The 16,560-nt window shown below is 42.2% G+C and overlaps 1 protein-coding gene across 1 annotated transcript in view; it reads right to left on the bottom strand.

Moving 5' to 3' along the window:
• Positions 1 to 16,560, bottom strand: part of LOC147105636 (uncharacterized) — a 308,669-nt gene that overhangs the window by 267,739 nt on the left and 24,370 nt on the right. Inside the window, exons 23-31 of the mRNA XM_086010932.1 lie at positions 15,041 to 15,145; positions 13,702 to 13,890; positions 11,596 to 11,835; positions 11,356 to 11,512; positions 9,511 to 9,636; positions 8,881 to 9,022; positions 7,980 to 8,011; positions 1,566 to 1,628; positions 908 to 964 (exon numbers count right to left, since the gene is read on the bottom strand). Of these exons, the coding sequence (XP_085867058.1) occupies positions 908 to 964; positions 1,566 to 1,628; positions 7,980 to 8,011; positions 8,881 to 9,022; positions 9,511 to 9,636; positions 11,356 to 11,512; positions 11,596 to 11,835; positions 13,702 to 13,890; positions 15,041 to 15,145 (1,111 nt within the window). The remainder of the gene's footprint in view (positions 1 to 907; positions 965 to 1,565; positions 1,629 to 7,979; positions 8,012 to 8,880; positions 9,023 to 9,510; positions 9,637 to 11,355; positions 11,513 to 11,595; positions 11,836 to 13,701; positions 13,891 to 15,040; positions 15,146 to 16,560) is intronic.

Here is a 16,560-nt window from a genome sequence, read left to right as displayed (position 1 = left end):
AGCCATTAACGACTGCCGTACAGCAGGAATGGACTAAGTTGCTAGAAGAGCAAAGGAATGGACTTTCACTGACAAGGAGCTGAAGTTGAAAAAGAACACTTGTATCCAAGGCCTTGATAATGGCCCAAAACTTGGTGTCGGGGGCTTGCCGCGCGTGCAAGCCCCCGATGTGCAGTCACCCTGCGCGCCGACAGCTGAAACCTGGCCCGCAGTGGATTTCCTTTCAGTGGCCAGGTTCTGATGTCGGCGCGCTGTGCTAACCTGACCCAGCGGCATAGTTAGTGCGATGTGCCGGCTGGGATCAGGTGAGCACTGTTCAGCCAATCAGGGGCGGGGAAACTTCATTCATAAGCTTGAGTAAGAACTGTCAAACTCATGAGAAGTACTGCACCCCAAAACACTACTTAAACTTTAAATAAAATTTTAAAAAACATCCCAATCATTAAATTAAGTATAAATAAGTTAAAAAAAATAATTTAAACAATTTTTTTTTGAAAAAAATAAATTTTTAATAAAAAGGGTCTAAAACTAAACTTACTTTATTGTAGATTCTTTAAAATAATAAACCTGTGGAAAAAAAATTCTAAATTGCACTAAAACACCACTTACCTGTAAAAATAAATACATACGTGTGCTTTTTACAAGCGTAAAGACCGGAGGCCTTTACACATGCGCAAATCCCCCAAAACAGAGGAAATCCAAGACGCACGCGCTGCCCCCTACAGCGCACGCGTTAGCCTCTTCACCTCTTGGGTTAGAGGAGAGGAAATGCCGGTTTTCAGCGCATGCGCTGTGCATGCTGAAAACCGGCATTTCCTCCGGCCAGACACGTGAGTACCCCTTCCGTACTCACGCGTTTGGGGAGGAATTACTGCCCCATTATATATTGAAAGAAGCCATCACTCACCAGTTGTGGAGCCAGTGGTAGAGCCAATTGTAGTTAGTGTCTCTGTTGTCGTTGTTCCTTCTGAAAAATATTAAAGATATTCAAAAACACAAAACTCCAAGACATTCCTAAACTACTCCAGTCGAGTTTCACCGTGAGATGATGTGATTTGTGTTGGGCAAAAATATGCCAAAATTGGAATGTAGATACACAATGCAACCCTTAATCAGAATGGGCCAAATATTTGCTGAACAAAGTAATGCGTATTCACCGACAAGGAGATAAATCTGAATCAGCAAACTTGTGTTAAAAGACTTGCTCGTGTTTATTAAAAGTATCCATCACTCACCTGTTGTGTAGGAGGTGGTCGAGCCAATTGTAGTTGGTGTCTCTGATGTAGTTGTTCCTTCTGAAAAATATTTAAGACATTGAAAACCACAAGACTCCCACTCAATTCCTCAACTACTCCAGCTGAGTTTCACCGTGAGTTGATGTGATTAGTGTTGGGTAAAAATATGCTAAAAATGAAATGTAGATACACATTGCATCCCTTAAAAGGAATGTGCCAACTATTTTGAAGAACGAAGTAATAGTTTTCACGGTTCAAGGAGGTAAATCTGAAAGAGCACAGTTGTGTTAAAAGGCTTGCTAATGTTTATTGAAAGAATCCATCACTCACCTGTTGTGGAACTGGCAGTAGACCCAGTTGTGGTGGTTGTCCCTGCTGTTGTAGTTGTTTCTGCTGAAGAAAAAGAAAAGCATTCACAACTATTACATCCAACTTGAACTGGGACAACATTGAGAGAGTTTCGACAGGAATCAGCAATTAATGCAGAAATTAAAAGAGAGTATGCGAAAGGTTTAAAACCCAACACTACCGGTGCCAAATCAGACTGTGTCCAGCCTTAATATTAGTTGTGTCTTCCATCTGTGTCACTGACAAACTCTCCATCAAGTGAGTGACATTTGGTAAACTTGAATTTGGGACACTTAATCCATTCAGCATATCTTGGTCAAAGACTGCACTGATATTTAGTATACAGAGGGTACATTGAAAACATAAAGCTGACTTCGGCAAGAAAATAATACTATCATTCACAAAATGAGTATCAGTTTGAGATGAATATGCAACAACATTGTGGAGTCCCACAGCTCTTAATCTCATTGATTCAACAGCTGAATACTGCAGTCCCATCTGGAGCGATTCCCTGTATATCAAGCTATTTGATGCAGAACTGAAGGAAGCTCATCACTGTATTACTAACTGCCCACGACAAACTCTATTGTGCTGCTACTTTCAGCATGATCATTTCAGTTGCATGATCTCATTGGCCCAGAAATTCGGCTCTCCCCGGGTGAGTACGCACGGGGTACTCACCCGTAGACCAAATGGAATTGCCGGTTTCCTGCATGCACTGCACATGCGTGGGAAACCGGCACTTCCGATCCTCTGAACGAAGAGGTTCAGAGGTCGAACGCGCGCGCAGGGGAGGCTGCGCGTGCGTTTTGAACTTAGGTTTTTTTTACAGGTTTTCCCGGGAGGTTAAGCCTGCAGGATTTACACATTTAAAAAGCAGGCATAAGACCTGCTTTTTGCAAGGTAAGTGGTCAATTAATTAAAATTAAAACATTTTTTCCACAGGTTTATTATTTTTAAATACTTTAAAGCAAGGTAAGTTTGTTTTTAGCCCCGTTATAATATAAAATTATTTTTTTCAAAAATTTAAATTATTGTTTAAAATAGTTATTTAATGTAATTTATAGTTTATTTAAAAAGTGTGATTTAAAAAAAAAATTATTTGAAGGTTTACTGCTATTTTGGGCCCATAGTATTATAAGTTTTGACAGGTCTACCTGTCAATCTTATGAATGGGCTTTTCCCTCCTTCGATTGGCTGCCCATGGCCCACGTGATCCCAGGGGTGGCATCGCACCAACTACGCCCCTGGGACACGCAAGCACAGCGCGCCGGCAGCTGGGCCGGGCCCCGGAGCGGAATTCCACGGGGCCCTACAGCTCAACTGTCGGCGCGCAAGGTAAGTGCAGGTCGGGGGCTTACACCTGCAGGAAGCCCCCGACCCGAATTTCTGGGCCATTATCTTTTTTGACATGTTCCGTTCACTAAGACAGGACAGGCTGATTTTAAAGGTCCTCATTTAAGGAAGATGTGTGATTTAACGTGCTTATTGAAATAAGTCATAAGGAACTTTATTCAATATTGAAGCCATTAACTACTGTCCTACAGCAGGAATGGACTAAGTTGCTAGAAGAGCAAAGCAATGGACTTTCACTGATGAGGAGCTGGAGTTGAAAAAGAACATTTGTATCTAAGGCCTTGATATTATATATTGATAAAAGCCATCACTCACCAGTTGTGTAGGAGGTGGTCGAGCCAATTGTAGTTGGTGTCTCCGATGTAGTTGTTCCTTCTGAAAAATATTAAATACATTGAAAACCACAAGACCCCAACTCAGTTCAGAGACTACTCCAGTCGAGTTTCACCATGAGATGATCTGATTTGTGTTGGGCAAAAAATATGCTGAAAATGAAATGTAGATACACATTGTATCCCCTGTAAAAGGAATGGGCCAATTATCTTGAAGAACCAAGTAATGGTTTTCATAGTCATGAAGGTAAATCTGAAAGAGCACAGTTGTGTTAAAAGGCTTGCTAAAGTTTATTAAAAGAAGACATCACTCACCAGTTGTGGAACTGGCAGTAGACCCAGTTGAGGTGGTTGTCCCTGCTGTTGTAGTTGTTCCTGCTGAACAAAAACAAAGGCATTCACAACTATTACATCCAACTTGAACTGGGACAGCATTGAGAGAGTTTCAACATGAAATCAGCAGTTACTGCACAAATTAAAGGGGGTATGCAAAAGCCTATTAAACCCAACACTACCGATGCCAAATCAGACTGTGTCCAGCCTTAATATTAGTTGTGTCTTCCATCTGTGTCACTGACAAGCTCTCCATCAAGTGAGTGACATTTGGGAAGCTCGACTTTGGGACACTTAATCCATTCAGCATATCTTGGTCTAAGACTGCACTGACATTTAGTATACAGAGGGTACATTGAAAACATAAAGGGACTTCGGCAAGAAAATAATACTATCCTTCACAAAACGAGTAGCACAGTTTGAGATGGAGATACAACAACATTGAAGAGCCCCACAGCTCTTACTCTCAGTTAGTCAACAGCTGAATACTGCAGTCCCATCTGGAGCGATTCCCTGTACATCAAGATACTTGTTCCAGAACTCAATGAAGCTCATCACCGTTTTACTAACTGTCCATGACAAACTCTTTTGTGCTATTACTTTCAGCATAATAATTTCAGTGGCATGATCTAATTATCCGTTTGGGTCATGTGCCAAAAGGCATTTGATAAAGTGCCACATAATAGGCTTGCCAGCAAATATGAAGCCCATGGAATAAAAGGGGCAGTGGCAGCATGGATACGAAATTGGCTAAGTGACAGGAAACAGAGAGTAGTGGTGAACGGTTGCTTTTCGGACTGGAGGAAGGTATACAGTGGTGTTCCCCAGGGGTCGGTACGAGGACCACTGCTTTTCTTGATATATATATTAATGACTTGGACTTTGGTGCAGAGGACACAATTTCAAAATATGCAGTTGACACAAAACTTGGAAGTATAGTGAAAAATGAGAACGAAAGTGATAGACTTCATGAGGATATAGACAGGTTGATGGAGTGGGTGGACACGTGGCAGATTAAATTTAACGCAGATAATTGTGAACTGATACATTTTGTTAGGAAGAATGAGGAGAGGCAATGTAAACTGAAGGGTACAATTCTAAAGGGGGTGCATGAACAGAGAGACCTGGGGGTATATGTGCACAAATTATTGAAAGTGGCAGAGCAGGTTGAGAAAGCGGTTAAAAAAGCATACGGGATCCTGGGTTTCATAAATACAGGCATAGCATACAAAAGCAAGGAAGTTATGATGAACCTTTATACAACAATGGTTCGGCTTCAACTGGAGTATTGTGTCCAATTCTGGGCACTGCACTTTAAGAAGGGTGTGAAGGCCATAGAGCTGGTGCAGAAAAGGTTTACAAGAATGGTTCCAGGAATGAGGGACTTCAGTTATGTGGGAGACTGGAGAAGCTGGGGTTGTTCTCCTTAGAACAGAGAATGTTGAGAGGATGTTTGATAGGGGTTTTCAAAATCATGAGGGATCTCGACAGAGTAGATAGAGAGAAACTGTTCCCATTGAAGGATGGGCCGAGAACCAGAGGACACAGATTTAGGGTGATTGGCAGAACAACCAAAGGCGACATGAGGAAAATCCTTTTTACGCAGCGAGTGATTATGATCTGGAATGCACTCCCAGAAAGGGTGGTGGAGGCAGATTCAATCATGGCTTTCAACAGGGAATGGGATTCAATCATGGCTTTCAACAGGGAATGGGATAAGTAACTGATGGAAAAACATTGGCAGAGCTACGGGTAAAGGGCAGGGGAGTGGAACTAGATGAAGTGCTGCTGCAGAGACCCGGCACGGGCTCGACGGGCCGAATGGCGTCCTTCCGTGCCGTAACCATTCTATCGTTCTATGATTCTATGATGTTCCGTTCACTAAGACAGAACAGGCTGACTTTAAAGACCTACAGTTAAGGAAGATGGGTGTTCAAATGTGCCTATTGAAACAGGTCATAACGAGCTTTATTCAATATTTAAGCCATTAACTATTGTCCTACAGCAGGAATGGACGAAGTTGCTGGAAGAGCAAAGGAATGGACTTTCACTGACAAGGAGCTGAAGTTGTAAAAGAACACTTGTATCTAAGGCCTTGATATTATATATTGATAAAAGTCATCACTCACCAGTTGTGTAGGAGGTGGTCGAGACAATTGTAGTTGGTGTCTCTGTTGTAGTTGTTCCTTCTGAAAAATATTAAAGACATTCAAAACCACAAGACTCCAACTCAGTTCCTAAACTACTCCAGTCGAGTTTCACCGTGAGATAATGTGATTAGTGTTGGCTAAAAATATGCTAAAAATTAAATGTAGATACCCATTGCATCCCTTAAAAGGAATGGGCCAATTATCTAGAAGAACAAAGTACTGTAATGGGTTTTCACTGTCAAGGAGGTAAATCTGAAAGAGCACAGTTGTGCTAATGTTTATTGAATTCCAATTATCCTTTTGGGTCATGTTCCAAAAGGCGTTTGATAAAGTGCCACATAATAGGCTTGCCAGCAAAGTTGAAGCCCATGGAATAAAAGGGACTGCAGTTTTATTCTATTTGTGATGTTTTCTAAAAGTAGTACTTGCTTCTTATCATGGTATAAAACCAAATGTGCTATCATATATAAAGCACATAGTCAGATATTACAAAGACATTGAAATGTCAGGTAGAGTGGGACATATATCTCCTGATGTTGCAATTGGCAAATGCAGTTCATGCTGGGGCATTGAGCCATTCACATTATACATGTTGTGTATGTAACATGTATGTTACTTTAAACCTATGGCCAGGGCAGCACTACTTTGTAGGGCGTAGTGATACCGTAGTACCACCCCTGGCCATAGGGGTATAAATAGTACTGTGGGTACTGATCTCCCCTCAGTTCCCGCACGTGGGTATGAAGTAAAGACCTAAGTTAAACCCTTCCAAGCTGTCTCTTCCTTATTGTATTAAGTATATTCGCATACTTTACAATACAGGTCTCAGGTTTAATTCTGGTGTTAATGCTAGATGAATTAACTGAGTCAGCTGAACTTGGTCACAACAGCGTGACGTTACAATTGACTTCAGTGTGCCAAATGTATACGGGGGGGGGGAGGTAGGAATAATGTTCTACTGCTGAAAACTATTCAGTAAAGATGTGTGTGTGTGTGTGTGTGTGTGTGTGTGTGTGTGTGTGTGTGTGGCTGGATGTAATCCTGGAGGCTTTATCACAAGACCTCCTCCCTCCAACTGCCCAGTCCTCATGCTCCCCCAGCTGGTTGCCCAACATGTCTATTCTCATGGGGTGCTGCCTTCCCCACGGCCAATTGGAAAGCGAACAGACTCTTCATTACTCGATTGGATGATTCTTAACTGTCAGTCAAACAGCCTTTCCTTTCCCAACTTCAATATTTTTATAACTAATAAACAAAATGATTTTTTTGGAATGCCCCTCTGATTTTTATCCTGGGTTGCTCCCAGCAGTGTTCTGTAGATTAATCTGCAAACCATGGAAACTCCAGGACAATCCTGGCGGGTCAGCAACCCCACCCCTATGGTTTAGACTCACTGTTGAGCCTCATGCATAAAGAATGGCCACTCAGATCATATGTTGTGAGATTGGCAGAGTCAATGCAACTGCTCCATCATAAATCATTGAATTCAAGAGCAGAAATAATTTGTCGTGATTGAAGACTGCAGGCATCATATTAATGCTGCACCATTCAGAGCAATGGAGCAATAGTAACTGCTCAGCAGCAATATTAATGAACAATGAAATATTTAATTAGTTAAAACATTACCCTACATTTTTCATCAACCGTTGATAGTCAACCCCATTGGTGGTGAAACTCATCCGTCGTAACCTCAGCAGAAGAGCTATGGAAACCCTGGAAATCTAGTGTGAACACCGCTTGTGGCGTTTTTCCGGATTTTCCATGGATTTTCTGTTGAAGTTGTGGTGGGAGAGACGGAGAATCTACATGATATTTTGTTATGTAATTTTGAACCAAAATATAAGCCAGGAACTAAATGGAAGGATAGAACTAGAGCCAACCCTGGGAAATCTCAGGAGTTTGATCCAGTGAGAAATCAGTCAGCATTATGCTCACCAGACTCTGATTCTACCACTTTAGTGTCAGGACTAAACATTATACCAGCTGGCGTAATACCTACTCATTTGTACAACTAAACTATTCTTTGATGTTTTACTGTAGAATGAAGTATTTGAAGTTCAGGACTTGTACAGTGCTTTAAAAACATTAAATAAACTTGACTACAGCTGTTGGTACTATTAATATTGCACTGTTGAAAGGACAAGCTTTGTCCTGTAGTAACACAGAATAATCCATTACATATTCATTGTGCTAGCAACTGAAGGCTGAAAAGAAAAGTTACTTACTGCTACATTCAGGGATTCCATTGATGCACTTACTATAAATAAAAACAAATAAGATATTACAACAACAAACAGGTTTAACATGCTCCTCGTGTACAGAGGGACACCCTGGAGTGCTTTTCAGAATGGTGGACATCAAATGGACAATAAGCAGGAATGAGAAAGGGGAAAGAGTATGCAGGCTCTAAAATCACAGCCAAAGATAGGGGTCTTTAGGAGGCTTTTAAATACAGGGCAGAAGGTAACAAGGCGGAGCACTTGTGGGATGGACTTCCAGATGGCAGTGGCTGAAGGGTCAGCTGCTGATCATGGGGTGGAGGGAACAAGGAGCAAGTAGATTGCTGTTGGAGGAACAGAAAATAAGCAAAAGTAGATATTGCAGGAGGAAACCACAGAATAGGTAGGGGGAAACCATGGAGGAATTTGAAAGTAAGGGTAAGGATCTTAGTGTCAATTTTCTGGGCCAAAGACAGGGGTGATGGGCCTTAGTTCAATTGGGAGATTATCTTAAGATGTATTTTATGTTTTAATTATCAAAACATCTATTTTACAAGCTATTGTATCAATTTGAAATTCATAAAATTGTTTTTTATTTTATTTAAGGTGTATTGAAGTATCAAATGTTCATCTAAATCTGTAACAGGTCAAACACAAACATGTCAGAATTTGACTTGGCTTGTTTGTGGTTATAAGACAAACCTTCGCTGCCTTTGAAATAGAAGGAAACTTAGCTGATTGAGGATGGTTCATTAAAGCATTTATAAGTGAATGATTTAATCTCATAAGGATTCAAGACCCCACCTGCATTACAATTATAACTTTTATAACATTACAATTATAACTTTTGCTTTCAACACGAGAATGGTGATAGAAGAAATAGAATACATTGCTGTGGCTACTTTACCAATTTTCACAGTCATTCCATGTTGTTTCACCGGGTTGCAATATTCTTCCTTCATAATAACAAGTGCACTGAGGTAATGTAACGCACTTCATTAGATTTTCATCCAAATAAGGAGCATTCTCTGGGCATTTGGCATAACAACCTAAAACAGTGAGAAATAAAATCACCGTGAAGATAAACAGAAACTCTGTGAATGCTGGAAATCTTAATAAAAGCAGAAAATGTACATCACATCTGTCAGCACCAAAATGTTTCTGTGGTTTTAAATTCAGATCATTGACGAGCTTTTTTTTACAACACACTCAGATCTGAGAGAGATTTCCAGCATACACCGGAGCACAAATCAGGAGACTGCGGGGGCTGGGGTGTGCGACTTCTCGATTTGTGCTTCCTGCCTGTGCCGGGATCGCAAAAAGCAGAAAATCTCCCCTTTCATGTTTCACTGATTGTTGGAAAGTGTGATTCTTTATGAGCCTTCATCAAAAGGTACAGATATTTTCGGCGAGGAAACTTAATGAATCGATTAATATTACAACAGGGATCTCCGTTTGCCGATATTAAAATATATTTAAAAAAACGTTTTGGAAACACTTCTTAACATATCATCATTGAATATAATCTAAACAGCACCTTCAAGAACTGCAGAGTACTTCTTTCCAATGTAATGGTCCGAGCATGTTTTGGTTGTTAATGTTCCACATGGCTGATAGTGCCAGCTGCAGTCACCCGGAGCATTGTAATAGTCACAATACACAGCTGCAATGTAAAACAGAAACTGTTAAAAATGTGATCATCGGTCATTTATTCAGTTACTAAAGTAAACACAATTTGAATCATCCATGCCAAATACATACTGTATTAACATCTTAAACTTGTTGATCATTGATCCGGAGTGTTGGATTCTCGTGTTTGGGGCAGAGTCCCTACAATGACTGATACTCAGACTAAGTCATTCCCCCATTCCCAAAATATCTTATCCAGGTTGATAGATGGAGTATCTTATGGTAATGAGGTAGGCGAAGGAGAATTATCATGAAGACCAATACCATAATTCCACAAAGCATACTCCGGTTATTTAATGTGGAGCAGCAAGGACAATGACAGTTGTGATGAAGTGTACATCCACTCCCGATGTTATAGGGTACTAGGAACATGGGGAGTGGATGGTGGCAGCCATCTGGGTTCCAAATAAGTGTTAACAGAGGTCCCTGATTAAGCAAACAGACAAGGGGGGAGGAATTGGGTGAGTAGTGCCACCTGTTAGCGCCTGAAGAGGCAGTCAGTGGCTGTAGCGCCACTGGCTGCGTCTCCCGCGATATTCAGTAGGGGCGCTAATGGTGGCGTTAAGCATTTGTGCTGCGCCGCCACCGATGACGTCATCGGTGTGCGCAGCGCCCCATTCGTGCCCCGTTCGCGATATTTGGTAGCGAACGGCGCAGTTGCGCCGTTCGCTACCCACGCCCGGTTCACGGGGCCTTACTGTGCCGGCAGCGGTGCAAGTTAAGGTGGAGGTGCGGGGCGGCCGCTTTTTCGGAGGCCGCCTGCCAGCACCTCCGTCCCCGGCCTCCTAACCGCCCCCCCCGCGGCATTGCCGGCTGTTTCCCGAGAGCCCGGCACTTCTCCTTGGTGCCGGGCTCATTTGCCGGCACTCGCGAGCGGGGATCGCGCTGTTGCAGGCACCTCCCCCTTAACAGTGGGAGGAAGGCCTGCAGTACCGCAGCGTGCCGTGCTGCAGCGTGTGGCGCTGCGGCACGTTGCGCTGCGATAATCAGTTTCAGCGCCCTAAGAGGGACGCGGAGCGCCTCGAGCCTCGCCCCGTGTCCCTCGAGCGGCACTGAAACTGAATTTCTGGCGATCGGCATCACTCCGATCGCTGCGCTAAATCCTGCGCTCAGGCGACTTTTGCGCCACTTTGGCGCCCCAACCCAATTTCTAGGCCAAGGAGTTTTAAGAAAACCAATTCTAGGCCCAAATATTTTAGATTAGGCGCAGATCACCAGGGTGGACAGACACTGGTCTGTGACAAGATTTGAGTAAGAGTATTTTGTTTGGTGAATCTAACAATAAAAGTGCGCAGGAGTGCTGCACTGCCTTTGGTTGACTGGATTGCAATCGGTTTCGAGAACATAAAGAGGTGACAAGTGCTGGTCATCCTGAGACAAAGGACAACTGGTCACAAAGTGTACAAACAATTGCCCCCAAATATCCCACTCACCAGGCTCAAGTAGAAGATAGTGGCAGTTTTATGACAGAAAAGATGAGAATTTGAAGAGGGAAGCAAATGTGTTTTTAAATCTCGCTATTGTTACCAAATGACACAGCTTACAGACAACAGCAACAAGCATCTAATTTAAACACTTTGCGATGTTGCTCTGTGGCACATCGTGTTACATAACTATGAACCAACAAAAGTGTGCTTGATGAATGTTTACACTTTAATTCTTCATAACAAGGAATACAGAAATTTATACTTACGACACAGATCGGGGGTTCTCCAGCGAATACAAACATCAGCTTTATTACAAGCCTCTGCAAACACTGCTACAGCGGTACAGAAACCCAGATATTTTCCCTCCATATCGCAGGCACAAGCCTCTTGGATACAAGCATCGTAGTATGGGGTTGGGTCAACCTGATAAAGTACCACAGTATCAAGAAATCACGAGCGTGCTTTGTAAAAATGTTATATCGCTTTATATTTGTTTAGCATCTTACCTTTCTATGGCAGGCTTGAAAGACCGGGCCTTTAATTATGTTGCATCTCTTCTGAGCCCATGCTAAACAATATGGATTTCTATCACAAGGAAATGTTTGATTTACTGCATTAGAGCATGACTGCATAGACTTCCAACTGTTTCCAAACTCCATAGAGCTAGTCACCAAGCTGTTCCCCTTTGTTGTCAGATCATCTTCAATATCATCGTTGAAATTTCCACAAAGGCCACAAACTTTATTCTTAAGAGCGTAAAAGAGAATCAGAACAATGGTTACTATTCTAAAGGCACAATACACGTTTCATACTTTTTTCCCCAAGTAAACCCAAGAAGCCCCAGAATTGATCAGTCCTTCTGGCGGAATCCCACAATTCTGGTGGGAGACCCCTGGAATGGTGACAGATCCCGCAACACCCGCCCCTGGGCCTCACACTGCCGCTTCCAGTGGCCTTGTTTTGGGAGCAGAGCTGCCGCCTGTTCCAAAAAAAAATACCAGTGACATAGAACAGATGGAGCATCAGGAAGTTCTTACATTACAACAGTGACTGCACTTCAAAAAGTACGTCACTGGCTGTAAAGATCTTTGGGGCATCCTAAGGTTGTGAAAGGCGCTATACAAATGCAAGTTTTTTCTTTCTCCACGAGAGTGATCAAAATAGGGAACCAACTTGCCGACAGATTGGTGGTGGTGAAGCCTCTGGGTGTATTCAAGAAACAACTGGATGCTGCAATGAAGGGACTGTTGGGTGTTTGCGGGTGGATGAATTAATGTATTGGCCAAATGGTCTTCCTCATAAATAGAGCGTTACAACTTTACACAGGCAGCGTCCACTATAAATGTGGACATAGGAATTTAAAATGTAAATATAAGGACAAATGTATAACTTTAAAATGAGGAATGATTTGCGCCAGCACACCCTGTTCCAATTCTACCTCAACTGAGGCCTACACTTGCTCTTGCTTTTGACTCCTTGGGTGCAATGCGACAGGAGGTTGGCAAGTATTATATTCAAAATCTTGTGTATATACACACTCCCTATACAAACTTCTGTTGTCATGATTTTGTCTCACAGTTTTAGACCACATTACAACTGTCTCCATGAACATTTATAATTCAAAATCTTGTATATGAACAGTTGCCTGTAACTATGTAGGTGTAGACTCTTGCCAATAGATGGCAGCATGGGGTAGTTTTCTGTAAGTGTCCCTCTCTATGCTACCTGTCACCTGTTTTCCTGCTTTCAGGTAAGTAATTTAACTTTTTATGTAAAGCTTTTACCTATATTATATATATTTAAATAATGACTCATTGGTGACTTTGGGCAATGCTGTTTCCCACCCTAAAAATAATGGATCTGTTTTGCTCTACCACACTGCTGTTTCCAAGCCCTTAGCCTCAGGCCAAGCTCTTGAGTTGCCTGCCTTTGATCTGGCAATTTCCCACCTTGGCCGAATTGCACTCTGGATCACCGGCTTCCAGCCTTAGGTTCCCACTGCTCACTCCCAGTTCAACGAGTCCCAATTCTTACTCATCAAAAGAATTGTAAGAACATGTTATCCTTCACCCCCTGCCTCTGGCCCAACTCTGGCTCCCATAGTCAACATTCAGCCAGCCTTCCTTCTACTGTTGAATGATGCCGCTCCCCACCTCATATATAAGTGAATAAATAGTTCCCTGCTGCCATCTTTTCATCTTACAATTCAATATTGTCTCTCCACAGATAAATAGATAAATATTGCCCAGTTGTTTGCTAAAATTTTATAATGCTGCCTACTAGCCCAATAAATAAATTAATATCCAGCCAATTGGTTCCACCTCGCTGTTATTATCGACCCTATGCTGTAGTACTTCTGACAGCGTTTCTTCCCTTTCCCCAACAAACTGCTTCACTCCTCCCAGCAATTGCTCTCTGCTCTACCAAACATTTCTCCATCTTTCCTTATACTTTTTTCCACTGTGTTCTGGAACTTTAGAAAAACATATATCACAAAACATTTTTGTTTCTTAAATGAATCAGGCCTCACAGTTAATTCCAATTTCTGATTATATTTTCTCTATTGGTAAACAGATATGAGGGAAAGATCTTAATTTCCAAACCCTACTTACCTTCCATCTTGCATCCAATGTGACTGAAAGTCTTGTACGTTTGTCCCATATCACAGTGATCCCATCAGAAAATGTCATGACCAAATAGAGTCCGACAGTGTGAAGCGTATAGGAATTATCTGTGCACTGGGTCTGGCTAAGAGACACCTCAGTTACTCCATTCCCACTCAGTAGAATTAGTTCTTTACCCTGTAAGAATACATTTGAAAATAAAACCGTTTATAACACGCATAATAATTTCAGATTAGTCATTGCAAGTGTACATAGACAGGCTAAGTAAGTGGGCAGAGATTTGGCAGATGGAATACAATACTGGAAAGTGTGAGGTTATGCACTTTGGCAGGAAAAATCGTAGAGCAAGTTATTATCTTAATGGCAAGAAACTGGAAAGTACTGAAGTACAAAGGGATCTGGGGGTCCTGGTGCACGAAACTCAAAAGGTTAGTATGCAGGTGCAGCAAGTGATTAAGAAGGCCAATGGAATGTTGGCTTTCATTGCTAGGGGGATAGAATATAAAAATAGGGAGGTATTGCTTCAGTTGTACAAGGTATTGGTGAGACCGCACCTGGAATATTGCGTGCAGTTTTGGTGTCCATACTTAAGAAAGGACATACTTGCTCTCGAGTCAGTACAAAGAAGGTTCACTCGGTTAATCCCGGGGATGAGGGGATGGACATATGAGGAGAGGTTGAGTAGATTGGGACTCTACTCATTGGAGTTCAGAAGAATGAGAGGCGATCTTATTGAAACATATAAGATTGTGAAGGGGTTGGATCGGGTGGATGCGGGGAGGATGTTCCCGATGATGGGTGAAACTAGAACTAGGGGGCATAGTCTTAGAATAAGGGGCTGCTCTTTCAAAACTGAGATGAGGAGGAACTACTTCACTCAGAGGGTGGTAGGTCCATGGAATATGCTGCCCCAAAAAGCTGTAGAAGCTACATCATTACATAAATTTAAAACAGAAATAGACAGTTTCCTAGAAGTAAAGGGAATAAAGGGTTATGGGGAGCAGGCAGGAATTTGGACATGAGTCTAGGTTCGGATCGGTCATGGCCCTGTGGGTAGCGGAGCGGGCCCAGGGGCCGTGTAGCCTGATCCTGCTCCTATTTCGTGTGTCTAATTCTGTTAGATTCAGGAGATGGGTCTGTGATAGTGGATTGGCGGTTAGGATCAGATCAGCCATGATCTTATTGAATGGCGGAGCAGGCTCGAGGGGCCGATTGGCCTACTCCTGCTCTTATTTCTTATGTTCTTATGTTCTTATGTATGCATTTTAAAGTCTTGTACAAAAATACCAGATAGAACCACTTAATAGTTATAAATCAAAACAAATACCTCAAATAAAATTCTGATATTTCTTGAACACGTCACTCCATTTTCACAGCAGGGAACACTCTCTGTTAGTATTTGGAATGCACCAGTTGCTCGTTGATCTCGGCCCTAAAATTAAAATTACTTGAGTGAATTTATGTGGTGGAACCTCAACGTGTAATCTGGGATGACTCAGCCAGCTGAATAATTCCAATGCAATTTGTAGTTTGGCCAACATAAGAAACACTTTAATGACTACACTGCTCTCAAGTAGATGTAAGAACATAGGAATGGGAAAAGGCAGGGCTGTATTAAGAATTCTTGGGACCCTGAGCACAAAGTGGCAGCCAGCACCTTAAAAGTCACCAATATGTTTGCAGAAGAACTATTTTCACTTTAGAAGATCTGGTGATAGAAGATCTGATTGGTAGATTTTTGTTAGGCTTCATCTGCCCATCCCATTTGCATCCCAGCATCAGTTTGGGGCATGTCTGTCGGCATTCCTAGGCAGCATTACCACATGGACATCTGCTGGAAGTGGGTTTGTGTGAACATCAGCTGAGGACTGGATTGGACTCAGGTATAATACCCTGTGGTCACAAAGCCTGCTGATACTCCCTATCAAGGCTTACAAATGAATAATAGGCAGTTGGGTGAAGTACCAGAGAAGGCCCATTGAAACTTCACCCCAGTAAGGAGTCAATGTCTTCAGGAGTGATGGGGGAAAATCAGTGAGGTAAAAATGATGGAGCTTTGGGGTATTAAAACCTCAAGTTACCAACACATGATTCTGGTGTATCCATCATCATGATCATAACTTAGCCACAGTAATTGGACTTTAAGCAAAATAAGCTCTTCAATACATTGAGTCTAGTGCAAATGCAAAATGTGAGACATTTCTGATTACACTCAAAACATTTCTGCTGATAGAAATGTAGTGGTATAGCTCAGATTTATCATTTCTGCTTCAGAGAGTACAAGCCAATTCAAACTTTTTGAGATCCACTTAGAACTGCCACTGCATATTTATACAGTAGTTTCATATATAATAATTTCAAGGTCCCAAATCCACGGCCTTACCACCTAGAAGGACAAGGGCAGCTAGCGCATGGGAACACCACCATCTGCAAGTTCCCCTCCAAATCACACACCATCCTGACTTGGAATTATTTCGCCATTCCTTCATCATGGGTCAAAATCCTGGAACTGCCTCCCTAACAGCACTGTGGGAGTACTTTCACCACATGGACTGCAGCGGTTCAAGAAGGCGGCTCACCACCACCTTCTCAAGGGCAATTATGGATGGGCAATAAATGCTGTTCTTGTCAGCATCGCCCACATCCCAGGAACAAATAAAAAACAGTGCAGATATTCTGATGGTGAGTGAACAAGTGAATGTGTGAGCATGCTCAGCTGCAGTTAATTATTGTTCGCTTTGCTTCAACAGCCAAAAGTGGCAAGAACTCAGCAAAGGGCGACCTCGTGAAAGCAAAAAGTATTTGCCATGACCTTTCCTTCATCACTGAACAAGTCATTCATTAAGG

Source organism: Somniosus microcephalus, chromosome 17 (assembly GCF_052327205.1).
Source record: "Somniosus microcephalus isolate GS21.2 chromosome 17, FLI_Smic_1.0, whole genome shotgun sequence".
NCBI lineage: Eukaryota > Metazoa > Chordata > Chondrichthyes > Squaliformes > Somniosidae > Somniosus > Somniosus microcephalus.
Note: the sequence above shows the minus strand (reverse complement) of the source record. Positions and strands in the feature narration are given on the sequence as shown.